At 41.6% G+C, this 15,171-nt stretch overlaps 1 protein-coding gene across 2 annotated transcripts in view; it reads left to right on the top strand.

Moving 5' to 3' along the window:
• Nucleotides 1–3,987, top strand: part of LOC105451769 (receptor-type tyrosine-protein phosphatase kappa) — a 63,589-nt gene extending 59,602 nt beyond the window's left edge. For both annotated transcript variants that reach the window (XM_011692432.1, XM_011692431.1), the window contains exons 8-14: nt 671–831; nt 929–1,064; nt 1,354–1,603; nt 1,701–1,777; nt 2,154–2,393; nt 3,237–3,581; nt 3,907–3,987. In XM_011692432.1, the coding sequence (XP_011690734.1) occupies nt 671–831; nt 929–1,064; nt 1,354–1,603; nt 1,701–1,777; nt 2,154–2,393; nt 3,237–3,581; nt 3,907–3,987 (1,290 nt within the window). The remainder of the gene's footprint in view (nt 1–670; nt 832–928; nt 1,065–1,353; nt 1,604–1,700; nt 1,778–2,153; nt 2,394–3,236; nt 3,582–3,906) is intronic.
• The last annotated feature ends 11,184 nt before the right edge of the window (nt 3,988–15,171 follow it).

Below are 15,171 nucleotides of genomic sequence, written 5' to 3'. Positions count from 1 at the left end.
CGAGCAGACCTCGTCGTGAAACAAGTGCACACATGACACTTCGATAAAGTCCGTTGTTTGTCTCGCATTCAGTACCTACCTTCCGACGTAAGATTATTAACGAACTGTACGAAACTATCGCGTACTCTATTGAACGGTAGACGCAACAGAGTAATTACTTTCGAAATTTACTGGCTGAGCGAAATTTAATATAGAAGAGGGGAAGCCCCCGGTAACCCCATTCCGGGAATAGCAAAGCGCGAGCTGAGACGTTACAGAACGCTCCGACTAGCAACACGGGGCCGGGGCAGCGCAAGATGCGACTGCAATTGTCGGGCTTAACGCGGCATTGTTGAGATAACAATACCGGAGGAGAGTCTCACCTCCGGAAAATAATCTGCCGGCGACGCGACGCAAGTTGACTTCACGACCGCGCGCTTCGCTAATTTGTCAGCCGGCGATTTTCTGCATTTCAACTGCACCGATCATGAATCTCGAGGCACTTAATCCCGCACGTACGATTACGCGATTCAAACGGCCCGGTAACGCGCGCGGTGAGGAAAATAGAGAACGACGACGAAACGCGAAAAACGTATAGGGAACGATACGAATGAGAAGTAAAACGATCGTCATTATCTTTCGGAAAGGCGATCGTTGCAATGCGAAATCTGTTATGCGAAAACGTTTTCAGGAGATTACGGAGGAAAGGACGTTGCTGCAATTTCATTACACAGAATGGCACTCGCACACGTGTCCCTTCGGAAACGCGGTGCTGGAATTTAGACGGCGTGTTCGAGCCGTGGTGGGGTCAACCATAAAGAACGAATCCGGCCCGATGGTCGTTCACTGCAAGTAAGGACACTTTTTTGCGATTACTTGTGTAAAAGCGAGCAGCGCGCGCCGCTCTCGCGCTAATGAGATAATAAATTTGTTTGTTTGTGACACAAAGTGACGGTGGCGGACGATCGGGGGTATATTTAGCGATCGACGCGAACATGGAGCTGGCCGAGGAGGAGGACGCGTTCGACGTGTTTGGCTACTTGAAGAAGTTAAGGCAGAGCAGGAGAGGGCTCATAGAAAATTTGGTACAACAGCATTTAAATAATTAAATAACAATATAAAATGTCAATTAAATTAAAAATTCTAATTTTGCGATTATATACGTATATTCTCTTTTACTGTGAATTTTTATTTCTCAAAAAATTTGCGCGAAAAAAGCTCTCTTATTTTCAAGGAATTTTGTTTTTTGATAATTATTGGCAAATAAATGTCCTTAATTTTTTAAATATCTATTTGAAAATTTATTATTAATATAATTCAGCAACTTCTCAATAACTTAATTTTATCTTAATACACGCGTTCGTTCGTGTGTAGGAACAGTACAAATTCGTATACGACACGCTCGAGGAATTCGTCGTGTGCGGTACATCGTGGTTTCCCGTCGCGGAATTATCTCAGCGTCTAAAGCAGAAGAGTATAAAGAATCAGATAACCAAAATGAATGAATACCAACGAGAGTATCAGCAGATTTGTAAGCAGACGCCGCGTTTTACGATCGGCGATTGCGCCGGTGGACACAGGGCCGATAACAGGGAGAAGAACAGAGACGTCCTTGTAGTTCCACGTGAGTTTCAACTCGGCCGTTTCAACTCGCGCGACCGAGCAGCTTCGACAAATAGCTTTTCCACGCCGTACAAATCAATCTCCCTCCTTTGTTACAGCGGACAACTTTCGACCGTACCTCACCAGCTTTCAGGGCAACAGTTTCACAGACTACATCAACGCTGTCTTTGTCGACGTAAGTCAGTAAAATAAATCACTCCACTTAACTGGTTTATCTTTAACTTCTCTTACATCGCTATAAAATCCGCATTCCTAATTTAGACATAAACTTCCAATGAAATTTATACAAAGTACACCACGCCGATAAAACGGAAATTAGTCGTTATGCATTTATGTAAAATGCACTGACGCAGCTCTCTTTTTAAAATCCGATCTCTATTTATATTACATGTAATATTAAAAACGACGTGAGATAAAAAAGAAGTTTTGATAAATGTCGAAAATATAAAAAGCCCTGCGGATCAAAGTTTATGTCGCATTTCCCGCGATACATTCCCGCAATCGTTGCCAAGTTCTTCCAAGGAACATTCATTCACTGTCATGCCACGCAGGGTTACACGAAACCGAGAGAATATATCGTAACGGAATGGCCCCTTCGACACACGTGCGGTGAATTCTGGTCTTTAGTTTACGACTACGAATGCGCCGCGGTTGTAGTGCTGTGTGTGCCAACTCAGGGATCCACGAATTTTCCCAGTTTTTGGCCGGAAGGAAGACACTCGAAAAAATATGGGCCCGTGTTCACCATTGATCACATCAGCCACAATCATTACACCAATATAAAAACCTGGGTGAGAACGAATTATCTAATCCTAGTGAAGATTCGCCGAGAGTTTCCAATTTTCAGTTTTATTCGAATCTTTACAAAAAATTATATATATACATACACAATGCGGTCCATAAGTTTCCGGACGGATTTTTTTGCAGTCTTCCCATTGATACCATTTATCGAACGACTGTTGAACTACGTAGTGTGAACCCTTTCAAACAGCCGTGTTGAGTGATCATTTTAGCCGCAGTTGAAGAGTGCGGACGTCTGATATAACCTGGTGTTGTATATGTGTGTCAGATTTGGGAGAATGATGAACGAGAAGATGGAACAGCGGGTAGCAATTAAATTTTGCTGCAAAGCTGATCTTTATATTGTTATGTAGATTTTCAGCGACTGCAAAGACATTTGAACTGATTCAGGCGTACAAAATTTAATTGCTACTTTCTAAATTTTTTGGAGTAAATTTCACTTCAAAAGATTGAAAATACTGCCACTCGGCCACTTGAGTGGCAGTATTTCTACTCTTCTGGAGTGAGATTTACTCCAAAGAGAGTGAAAATTCACGCCAGAAAATTTAGAGAGTACCCGCTGTTCCTCCTTCTCGTCCATCTCCCGAGTCTGATACACATACACAACACCAGGTTATATCAAACTCTTCAAACTTCAACTTAAAATGATGCCACTCAACACGGCTGTTCGAAAGGGTTCACACTACGTAGTTTAACAGTCATAAATGGCGTCAATGGGAAGGCTGCAAAAAAATCAGTTCGGAAACTTATGGACCGCACTGTGTGTATGTATATACAAACAATGTACACGAACAACACTTTTCTTATTTTAAATTTTACAAATTGCTTCTCAGGTTTTTAGGATAAATAAGAAAATCGTCTCATTGACGGAATTAATGGCGGGGGTGAAGGCACCGCCGAAGACCGTGCAATTGTTTCAATTGACTTGTTGGCCAATGGGCCACAAAGTGCCCACGTCCACAAATAGTTTAGTAGAGCTCATGAATATGGTCGAGAGATGGAGGCAACGGACTGACTACGGACCCGTGGCAGTGGTTTCGCCCGATGGCAGAAGTCGTTGTGGGGTCTATTGTGCCGCCAACGCGTGCATAGAGCAGGTCATTCAACACGGAGAAGTTGACATTTTCCAAGCCGTCAAAACTGTGCGCAGACACAGGCCCCAGCTTGTGGAAAATATGGTATATTCTTTTAAACTGTCATAAAATTGCAAAGTAGAATCCTCTAAATTTCTTACGCGTTTCTCGTATTAGAATATAACATTTTTTGTATATTATAATTTAATTAATATAAGAAGAGAATATTAGGCTCTGATATATTAAATACAAGTGGTAAAATAAATGCCTTTAAGAGCCGAGGCATTTATTTTACCATTTGTATTAATTAATATATTAATGACATGTTTTATTAAAGACACTTCGATTCAAATGTAGAAATATAAAACATATATAAGTGTGTGAAGACATATATACGTGTATAATGTATAATTTTTTTCTTCTTTTTCAGACGGAGTACAAGTATTGCTACGACCTGGTTCTGCACTACGTACTGCACTATTTAAATAAAGACATGAACGAAAAGAAGTGAGAATGCGAGTTGAGGGACGAGCTGTGGTTCATCGAATTCGGTCGTGGAGCAGCGCTGCCGTTGACCCCAGAGGAGGCACCGGCGGACGGGGAGCCGGTGGTGCCCTGTGCCCAAGGTCGCATCGTCGTGGAGACCGCGAGGCCGGCGCCGCCACATTTTGCCACCTGTTCCACCTATCGCAGGCCTCTTCTCAGCCGCACATCGAACGACGTGTCGGTTAGCGATGGAACGGCACCGTCGTCGAGCGGCACGGAGCAGAGTCAGCTGCAGGAGCAGCTGCAGCAGCACCAACAGCAGCAACAGTCACAGCAGACTGTCGGCGGCAAGGGCGCCGTCAGCAAGGGCACGGTGACGCCGCAGAGTCCTGCCACGAGGCCGGAAGATCTCGGCGTGACACCCTGGTATTTGGAAGATTATCCAACGACCGATACCTCACCGGGGCCGATGGGCAATCGGAGCTCGTACCCCTCGTACTCGTATGCCGACGGCAGGGACGGCAGGTCGGATTTCAACTCGACGAGGAACAGCAGCATCGAGAGCGAATTCCCGAGGCCGATGGTGTCGATGCCGCGGAAGGCCTGCATGGATCTAACGACCGCGATGGCACTGCTGGATGAGACCTGCCCGAACGTGGAACCAAGTCCGTCTCTCACCCCGAGAACGCCTAGAACGCCGCTCACGCCGTACGCGACGCGGAGTAAGCGGGCCCGTTCCAAGAGCAGTGACAATTCGTCGAACTACAGCAACGATCGGCTGAGCGATCGCTCGTTCGAGGTCGCCAAGGACAAGGAAAAGAAGAGGCCATTCCTCAGGAAGATCGGCATCTCGAAAACGGAGGACCGACCGTTCCTGGCGAAATTAACACCGAGGATCCTCGGCAAGCCTTATCTGGAGAAGATCGGACCTAGCAAAGCCATCGAAAGACCGTTCCTCGATAAGATCGGCCCGTCCAAGACCCTAGACAAATTTACCTTTGACACGCCGCGTAACGAACGTAAGAACGAACTCAGGACGAGGACGAGCGACGTGGTGAAGAATCACGACGGGGCGAAGAATAATGTCAGGCACGAGATCGAGCAGACTGCCATCAAGGAGGATGTTGAAATTTTCAATGAAATATCAGAGGTAACGCCCGTTACCTCCCGTCCGGAGGAAGTGCAGCGCAAATCTGCGGAAATCTCGCAAATGGCGACGGCAACATTCGAGAGAAGACGATCGGGCAAGGAGTTCCTGCTGAAGATGTACTCCTTCGAGACGGAGGATCTGGAGTCCACTCTACCGTCGAAGGAACGAAACACATTACACGGCATGTCTCTGGACGATGCGCTGGATTCGGGGCCGAGCTCGTTGCCGACGGATAACAGCGACGAGCGGACGGAGTCGCGGCTGGAATTGGAGAAACGACCGACCAGCGTGACCGCCGAGTTATTGAAGTGCCGAGTGACGACAAGCGAGGAAATTATATCGTCCTCCACCACGTGCTTGAACTCGCCGGGTGAAACGAACAGCTGGAACAATTCGCCGCAACGCGGGAGAGCGCAACGCGGGAAGAAGGAATCGGCCACTATGATTCGCCGCAGAATCTTTCAGGGTTCCCACGAGATCGTTCGTAGCGACGACAGCACGCCGAACTCGCCCACGAAGAGGCCTATTTCGAGCGTCTCTCCCGATCGTGAAGGTAACGCTCTGGCGAAAGGAACTCTTTCCCCGACGAAAACCAGGAAATCGATCAACGAGAGCTGCAGGACGGTCGAGAATACGCGCAGGTCAATCAAGTACAATCAGTTTGAAAGACGGGGTATCTCCTCGGACAATCTTCTGGCGAAGGACGTTCTTTCATTCGTCACTGCCGCTCGCACTATGACCGATAACATCGGGAGAACGCGGGAGATCTCGTCGGAAGATTCGCTGGCGACGCATCGAGAGTACACGAGGGAGACATTCAAGCAATTGCAAGAGAAATTTAAGCTGCAGGAAATACCTATGGAGAGTTACGCGGCTTTCAAACGGCGCACTCAAGCTGCCCCGGGAGCAATAAGTCGACAAGAGAGACTGAACCTTTTACCAGGGGACCTTGTCTTAACCACGAAGAGCACATCTAGGGCAGAAAACGTTGCGTCGGCTGACACGAACGCGAGCGAAACTGCCGCGGTGGATCAGAAGCGAGATCAGAGTCAAGAAGGCACGGTGAGATCCATTCTGAGGAAGCAGGAAGGAATCGATCATCCGGATCAGGAATCGGACACGAACGCATCCATTAGACGGCCGAAGAGGCGGATCTTTCATGAACCGTCGCAGGAGACTATGGATCTGCTGACGGAACTGCGCAAGGTGAAGAGCTTGCTGAAGACTCCGTCCTGGGAGAATCTGGATCTCGATCAAAAGCCAGAGCAGATGCCGAAGCGTATTTTGCTAACGGACAAGGAATTCTGTCTTTCGGTAGAGCGGGAGAACAGCGTGCGACGCCCGTCGAGGATGATTAACTCGCTCGAGACCACGGCGGAGAATAAAGTTACGTCAAATCGAGAAGATAAGGAGAACAAAGGGAGCAACGAGGCGAAAACTGAAAGTCAGAGATCACCCGGACCAGCTCTGTTCGAGAAGAAGTGTCTGTCGTTGGACTACGCTGACGAGGAGAAGCCTCAGAAGCCGGAAGCTAGAGCGATCTCTTTGGCCTCTACGAGGGATCTGCCGTCCGAGGATATCGACGATTATCCCGACATCTTGATTTGCGACTCCAAAAGTTGCTCCTCGAGCGTCTTCAACTCTCCGTCCGAGGAGACGAACAAGAAAGATCTGATCGGCGAGCTGACGGAGGAGGAACAGCCGAAGAAGCCCAGTCAGAATCACTGCGCCGAGGTGGACATCGCCATTCCCATCGATCAGAAGATCAACAGTCCCAAAGGAGACATTCAAGGGCGGACTAGCGATCTGTACGAGATTATATCGCCTCGGTCGACGCCGTTCCGCGTTAAGAAGCGACTCGGTAAAATCTCCGTCGAAGAGACCGTCAAACCGGAGAATTTCACCCTCGGTTCTAAGGTCGACTGCCGATCGGTCGTTGCTCAGAAACGGACCAAGTGCTTCCCCTTATAACGCACGTCGATCTGCCCGTGGGCGAGATTCTCTATGGCATTGGCTCGTGCTCGTACCGTAAGAAGATGTGCAGACAACGTTACATATTTCCGCCTTAATCCTTTCGATACCTTCTTAAACACAAGTATATTGTTATATTGAAAACACAATTTCTAATATCTTATTTAAACAAACAAGCAAAAAATTTGAACTCTAAATAAATACTGTAAATGCTATAAACTTTAGGTGTCCTTTAGTTTTTATTATTCACAATGTTATCAACATTCTCACGATCTTATCCGAAAGATATTTACTCCACTTTTACTTATCTTTTTTTTTAAAAATCAATTATTTCACAGTTGTAAAGATTTTTAGAATATTCTGTAAAATTCGAGTAAATTGTCTTAACTGAGATATTTTATAATTACACATTGATAAGAAAAATAAAAAAGAGAATTATTCATGATAAGATTATAAAAATATGAAAAATTACTATTCAACGCATAGATACAGCTGAAAGGATTAAATCTACCGTAATAATAGTTATCCGTCTTCATTCGGTACGAGCATTTCTCTTGAGTTGCTTCTCAAGATCAAACAAATTGATAATTGAAATCTCGTCAATAACTCGCCTAGTAGAAAAAAGTATCTCAATAAATTCGTATTAAACGGATATTTTTCTGACGTGGTGCTTGTCTTAAGATGACTTTGTACACTGTCGCTATTAGTTCTTAATTAGTCGAAATTAATCGTGCATATGAACGGCAGTAGGAATTTCTAGTTCTACTTTGTATAAGCGGATATAATGATGGCATCTGCTAAATAAATGCTTTCTAGCTTTTAAGTTATCTCTATGTCGCATTTTGCAATTTTCTTTTTCTGGCAATGCTGTTAGAATACAGCAAACGCATGGAAAATATGATAAGTTGAAGAGCGGAAAAATTTGAAAGTATATGCATGGCGATAGCAGGTGCCATTTCATTTCGCCCTATTGCGTAATATATAAAGGTATTACTAATCTTCTATTCGTAATGAAATGACATCCTCTCGAAAGTATAAATGGAATGCGAGTGCTGGAAGACGAAAGAGAAAGCTGAAGAACGAAGAACAATGGAAAGATGTCATTGTGCGGTCTCAAATAAAAAAAAGGAAATGGCAGCTTTATGAAGAGGATCTGTCCAGTTTTAGAGCCTAATTCCGGAGTTTTCGACGCAACGTAATCCGGGACGTGCGGGAGCTCCTATCGAAATATTCTAAAGTGCACCCCGACCATTTTTTTACTCGACGTTTTCGAGGAAGAAGATGGCGTGAAATGGAAACGAAAGCTCGATGTGGCCGTATAGAGACTTTTTACTCGACGCGCGAGGACGCGAGAGATTCGACGAAATAAAATCCTTCTGTTGAGCAGAGAGTGCCTTGTTCATGTGGATATATATTATTTAAACAAAGAGAGAATAAACATACGCGAAGAAGTCCTAATCGGCGATTCAATTCCGACTGCGCGCCGGATTTTCTGAATGGGTCCACGGAGTCGCGCTCTCGTCGAATGACATCGCAATTCTTCTCCATCGTTTTCTTCCTGAAGAATTCTCGCGATATCGCGAAACTGGATCAATCGCGGCCATTAGATTCTTAAATTCTGACTTGTGTGATTTTTGCAAAAATGTCGATTTTACTTTTAACGAGGCGTTATATGATTCATCATTAAAAATCAGGAGGTTGACAAAGACACTTTTAGATCAAAAAGAAAAAGCTTAAGAAATTTATTGATAGAATTCGGAAGAATATTGCGAGCTCAAGAGAGAGTGCGATTCCCACGCAGATGCGTGCGCCTGCCAAGCCTGCTCTTCGTTCGGCACGGCGCACTTAACGTTTTAGCGGCATAAAACTTATATATGTATAAATAATGCAGATTAATCGCGTTATATAATCTCTTATATAATTTTCTAGAGATAGGTAGGGTCAAGAGAGAAAGAAAGAGAGAGAGAGAGAGAGAAAGAGAGAGACAACGCATTAAAATTGATTACGCGGAAAGTACATTTAAATGTAGATAGACGTACATATATATATATACATATATATAGTATATATAAAATATGTATCACCGGTATTTTGGCGAGATGTTTGCGCGATACGGAATTAATAATGTCGGTGTGGATGCACTCTTACCTCATATAAGTCAGTACTTTCTAAAGCTTAATACTCACCCTCTTTAATGTATGCTGTAATAACTAATAACGTTGGTATACTTTCATAAATTTGTCAGAGCGGAATTACGAAGCACGCTCTTATGTTCTATAGTCGGATACGAGTCTAAATCCCTGATGAGCTCTCTCTCAAATAACGAGATTAAATGCGTTTCGTCTCGAAATATTAAACGCTTTCGGAGTTCGAGTCCTTCGTACATTATACGTCCGCAGTGTAAAAACGCGAAGATGCCTGTAACGAAGCTAAATGCATCTGGACCGACGTTATACATATGTATGTATTCGGTGAATATTAAAAATTAATACAAACTGGTATATACGTATATAAATATATATAAATATATACATATATTTATATATGTATATTTACATACAAATACGCGTATTTAGCCAGGTGTAATTATACGGATCCAATAGCTGGTGAGATGTGCCAAAGAAAAATTTATTGTATGTTACGAAGAAGTTACTTTTATATATACACGTTGTGTATGTATATATTTATATGCATATAAATATATATATATATATATATATATTATAATATATATATATACTTATCTGCGCGTGTGCGCGCGCAAAAATGTGTGTCTGTGCGTGGGTGTATGGGATGTGCGCGCGTCTCTCTGTGCAATTGCATTCATTATGTGTACATAGGTGTACAATGCGCGTACGAAGTAAGTACATGAATATATGGCTAGAAATTGTATGCGCATACGACCGGGATATGGCACGAGAATGCACACGTATCTGGAACGAACACGTGTGTGCGTCGAGGAAGATCACGATTCGCTATTTTCTCCGTGGTGCGCACTTAATTTAATTAATTAAAAATGAACGGGCCTGTCCTAATGTCCTTATCGCAATCTTATTTCCCAATTAATTAACGCATTTATGTGTCTCGCGCGATTAATGTTTTAATCATTAAATGCAACTTCTCGCCTAAATTGCAAATATAACGGCGCACATCGGTGCGACGTGAGAAAAAAAATTACGTAAACGCGCTTGTCCTTCAATTCGCGATTGTAATATAATTATTTTCTTCATCTACAATTAACGCAAATTCTCAAAGATAATAATCAGTTATTTATTTTGAGGATTAAAGTGAACAACACTTTTAATATTCTAAATAAGTAATTTCCAGTATATTAAATTGTAATTGTGACGATATTATTGTGACGATATTATTGTGACGATTTCCACAAGATTTTGATCTCAGATTTGATCAGAGATTTGTCTCATTAATTAATTTTGCTCGGTTTAACATTTATATTTGCGACAACAAGGATTGCGAGTATTCAACTGCCCATCTCTACTCGAGTCAATAGCCGACCGTAACGGCTCGTGATCCTCCTTAATCGTGTAGATCGCAATAGTGTAGGTAACATAATATTTTCGGCCGGTGCAATACCAGATATATGGTGAGATACAGGGTTCGCTTTGTAATTCGGAGGGCAAAACTCGTCCACTCTCGTTTTAAACTTGATAGAGGAACTCACCTCCCCCTCCCTCAAACGCCGCGGCAGCTATCCGTCCACCCTTTCGGCTGTCCTACGCGAAAAGTGAATGCAAAAACACCCGTTCGTTCTCGTGCGGCGATAACGTGCATGACAAACGAGAAGGGCGCGTGTTTATATTGTATGTAATGTTATAATGTTACAACAAACTTTAGTTCTCGCGGGCGAGATTAAGCGTTCAAGCGCGAACGCGGCGTTCATTAATTGCTCTTACGATCGTTATGCCCGTGTCACTCTAGCGATTGCGTCTGCGTTTGCATCTCGGGACCAGAAAGTAGCTGTTGACCAACAGTTTCTTTTTTATCTATCCAGAGACGCAAACGCAAACGCAATCGCTGTAGTGTGATACGGGCATTAGAACCGTATTCCGCAGCAAGAGGATTATTGGCGCCTCTTGGAATTTTTCCTCGAGATCGTTTGAACGCGAATGCAGTTTTACCGTTGGTTCCGAAATATAACGTTTGAGGATATATTCTATACACACACACATATATATGTATATAACTTTGTTCCTATATATGTAAGACTCCGTTTTAAAATCGCGGTGATATAAAAGAGGATATGTTACATCGGTATGATGTGTATACCGCCGAGAACGTGTAAAGAGTCCAAGTACTGTACCGAACTGAAAAGAGAGTCGGGGAAGAATACGAGCGTGAGAAAAATAGTGAAGAAACGAAAATGTACAAGTTAGTTAATATACTCGAATCAATTCTAAACTACGCGACTCGACGTCGCGGCGCACGTTTAGAGGCTCGGGAAAAAATGTTTCATATAAGAACATATATAAATATATGTATAATATAAACATATATACAAATATATAATTATATATAATTATACATAATTAAATGCGAAATATATCCGTACATGATATCCATATATGTTTCTTTTCTTTGTTATTGTTAAATTATTGTTTGATACCAGAAAAATGATAATAATAGAAAGAAAATATAAAAAATAATTAAAAGAATAATTTCTGCATTGTTTTTTTTCAAAAAATCAAGTTTTAAGAAATGAGAAAAAATTGTTCATATATAATTATATATGTATATTGTTAATGATTTATATATGATTATATATAAGCAATTTTTCTCATTTTTTCAAACTTGATTTTTTGTAAAAAAAACAATTTGAAAATTATTCTTTTAATTATTTTTTATGTTTCCTTCTTATTATTATCATTTTTTTGTATTAAAGAATAATGTTACAAAGGAAAGAAATATATTGGATAATGACATATTTTGCATATAATTATATATAATTATATATTTTTATATATGTTCTTATATGAAAATTTTTTTCTTGGGGATGCAGGACGCGGTCAATCGTGGTTTGATTTTCTCATCCCGTGAACGATTACATAAACAAAATCTCAGGATTAAATGACCGCGGCTAATCGGATACGTAAAACCTTGCCTGATTCGCTCTCCTCTCGCGCGGAGGCACGCGGCTTCCGCCTACTTGAAACGCGACTCGATCTCCTCCCGTTTTATTTATATTCCTAAGGATAACTCACTCGAATTGTGAACAACGTTCTAGACGTTAGCATATATATAGAGCAAGATTGGTACAATGGGATTGTAACGTTAATTAATTTCCGTTTTTCGCGTCACGTTGAACGTGCTACGCTACATGACACGTGTATAACATATACACGTATTGTATAATACACACACGTACGTCTACACGCAATTACACGCACACGACACACGTACGCGATGTGAGTGCATGGTTGTCTCTGTGTGTATGTATGTACGCGACACGTAAGCATCTCTATATGTGATGGGCGATCGCCACACGTTCATGTCAATAAAATTCACATTGTAACTAAGCCATTAGAATTGCCGCCACGACGAACGGAACGAATCGACGAATACGAACGTGCGATATGAAAAGTGTAACGGGAATCCGAGGATTCGCCGCGCGTTATCCTTTTGGCGACACGTGCGAAATCGACGTTTACGTTTATAGAAATCTATATAAATATCGTATATTATGGGTTTCATTGAAACTTTATAAAACGTTGCCAAAAACGAATCGATTTACAGATTGAATTTCAGCAAAGTACATAATTCCGCAGAAATTACAAATAAATTAAATTATTTTTTATCTTAGTTCTTTTCTATTAAAAATTTTCTTAATTTCTATAAAAAGTTGTTTATACTATTCAAGATGTTATTTGTTATTACGTTGTGCAATTGGTTATCTTCTGTATTTGATTAATCTTAATTTTATATTTCTGCTATTAATATTTATTTATATAAATATATGCGGTACTTATTTCGAAGTTGCCACATATGATATTTTTTGAGGGCTTTTCATCGAATTTGAAATCGATCTTAGCAATTTGTTAATCAAAGGAAAGAATTTTCAATTTAAAAAAGTGTTAAATATTAAATTAATGTGACATATAATAGTAAATTCAGATATCTAAAATATTTTCGCAATTATTAAATATTAAATACCTAATTAGAATTTTATTCAAATTAAAATCCTTTCACGTGTATTCACGTGAAATATATAATTTTCCAAGATTCCTAAACTTATAATAATCACACAAAATTTAATATTCGCCGCCAGGAAGTCTTTTTCGTTCTGTCCTGAGTTAATTCGGAGAGTCCGCAAGATATCATCTCGTGCGATTTCTCTTCGTGTACGTTAATTATATTCGCGAGATACATACCTATGCGTTTATCGTGATTGTTTTTTGAGAATCGCCGTATATTCGGCAGCGTCACTTTGCGCACGTCGGCCGCCTCCGCGACAGAGCCATTTATTGCATTATGCCGCATATCTGATTTGCGTGATGCAGATCGATTTCAGCTTCGGCGTTCAAAATTAGTAAAAAAAAAAGAAGCTTCGCGAGACTCACCGTGGGCGCCAAACAATCGGACTCGTTGCTCGACGAGACGTAATCGAGACCCCGAGATGCGGTTACTTGCGTCGTCCGCACAGCCAGTCGGGAATTATAAGTGGCAGTCTCGATGCTCGACTGCAAAACGCATGAATATGTGTTAAGAAATACGCGTTCATATTGTTAGCGCCGACAGCCCTGTACGTCACCGAGATTACTTACTGACAGAATACAGCTTGATTTGAACGGTCATCGGCTGGATGAACGACGATTCGCGTTTATGCGGATTGCGGCGATTCCCCATTTGCACTTCGTATTCGTCGAGGGCGCGAAAACTGCACTCTCTCGGTCGCAGTTGCCGATTGGTGATCCGACGCAGTCGCGGCACGACCGCGCGCTATTTTTTAAAATTGTGTGATAAGAGACCTATAGCGAAGCGCGATGTGGTTTTACGTAACATTGCTACGTTGTTGTAAATAATAAATAGATTGTACGTTGCATATATTACGCGGTTGATCGTGCACATTTGTCCCCTTATGACTTATCGTGTAGACATCCTGAGCATATATATATATTTGTTGATTGACAAAATTAATTTATTAAAAAGATTTATATCGAAAAAATTAATCAAACTAACTTGTTATAAACTTAAATTATTCGAAGATTTTTTCAACATACATACAGGGTGTTCATAAAGTATTGGACCGTCCCTCTATCTCAGAAAATAGAAGGGAAATTTCCTAAAAGTTTTGTATTTAAAGTTTTTTATCCAGTTAGTATTTTCTGAGATAGAGGGGGGATCCGATTCTTTATGAACACCCTGTATAGTTACTACGCAGAAAATTGTGATAAAATTATTATTCACTATATATTGCAGAAACAATATTTTTTATGTAAGTTACTTGCTTTGTTTAACCGAATATATAATTAATAGTTGCAATTAGCAAGTCATTGACTAAACTTGGAATTTTTCTAAGCAAACTATATTGGGATTTAAAATACAAATAAAATTTAATTGGATTAAAACTAGTTCAAAAAAGCCCACCTCCCCGCCGATTATAATCATCTCGTCCTCTTTTTTTTCCAGACAACAATAATAGCTAATGGCATCAATATGATGACAAATAACGTTAGCTGTCCGTGTTAATCGTGCTGCATCCACAATTTGTGGACAAAACTGTTTTCTCTGCTGAACGCAGCCAATGGACGTGCGGCGTGCGGCGCTAGTGTATGTACGGATGAGTTCGTCGGTCCCACGAAATAAGCCGGGACGGCCGCTCTCAAGCTTCTCGTTCTTTCTGCTCTTTGACTGAGCATTACATACCTATCTTAACCATACCTAACCTAACTTTCTATTTCCCAAGCGGCAAGCACGCGGAGCACTCCAAGCACCGGCCATCGAGTATAGTATATCATACCAACGCCGTCCAACGCACGTGTATGTACAATCGTGGACACATCGGTTGCGACACATTCTTTTTTATAGATTTCAAAACGCACTAATATTTTGCAAATGCGGACCACGATTGGT

This window comes from Wasmannia auropunctata, unplaced genomic scaffold (assembly GCF_000956235.1).
Source record: "Wasmannia auropunctata unplaced genomic scaffold, wasmannia.A_1.0 LD336044.1, whole genome shotgun sequence".
Taxonomy (NCBI): Eukaryota; Metazoa; Arthropoda; class Insecta; order Hymenoptera; family Formicidae; genus Wasmannia; species Wasmannia auropunctata.
Note: the sequence above shows the minus strand (reverse complement) of the source record. Positions and strands in the feature narration are given on the sequence as shown.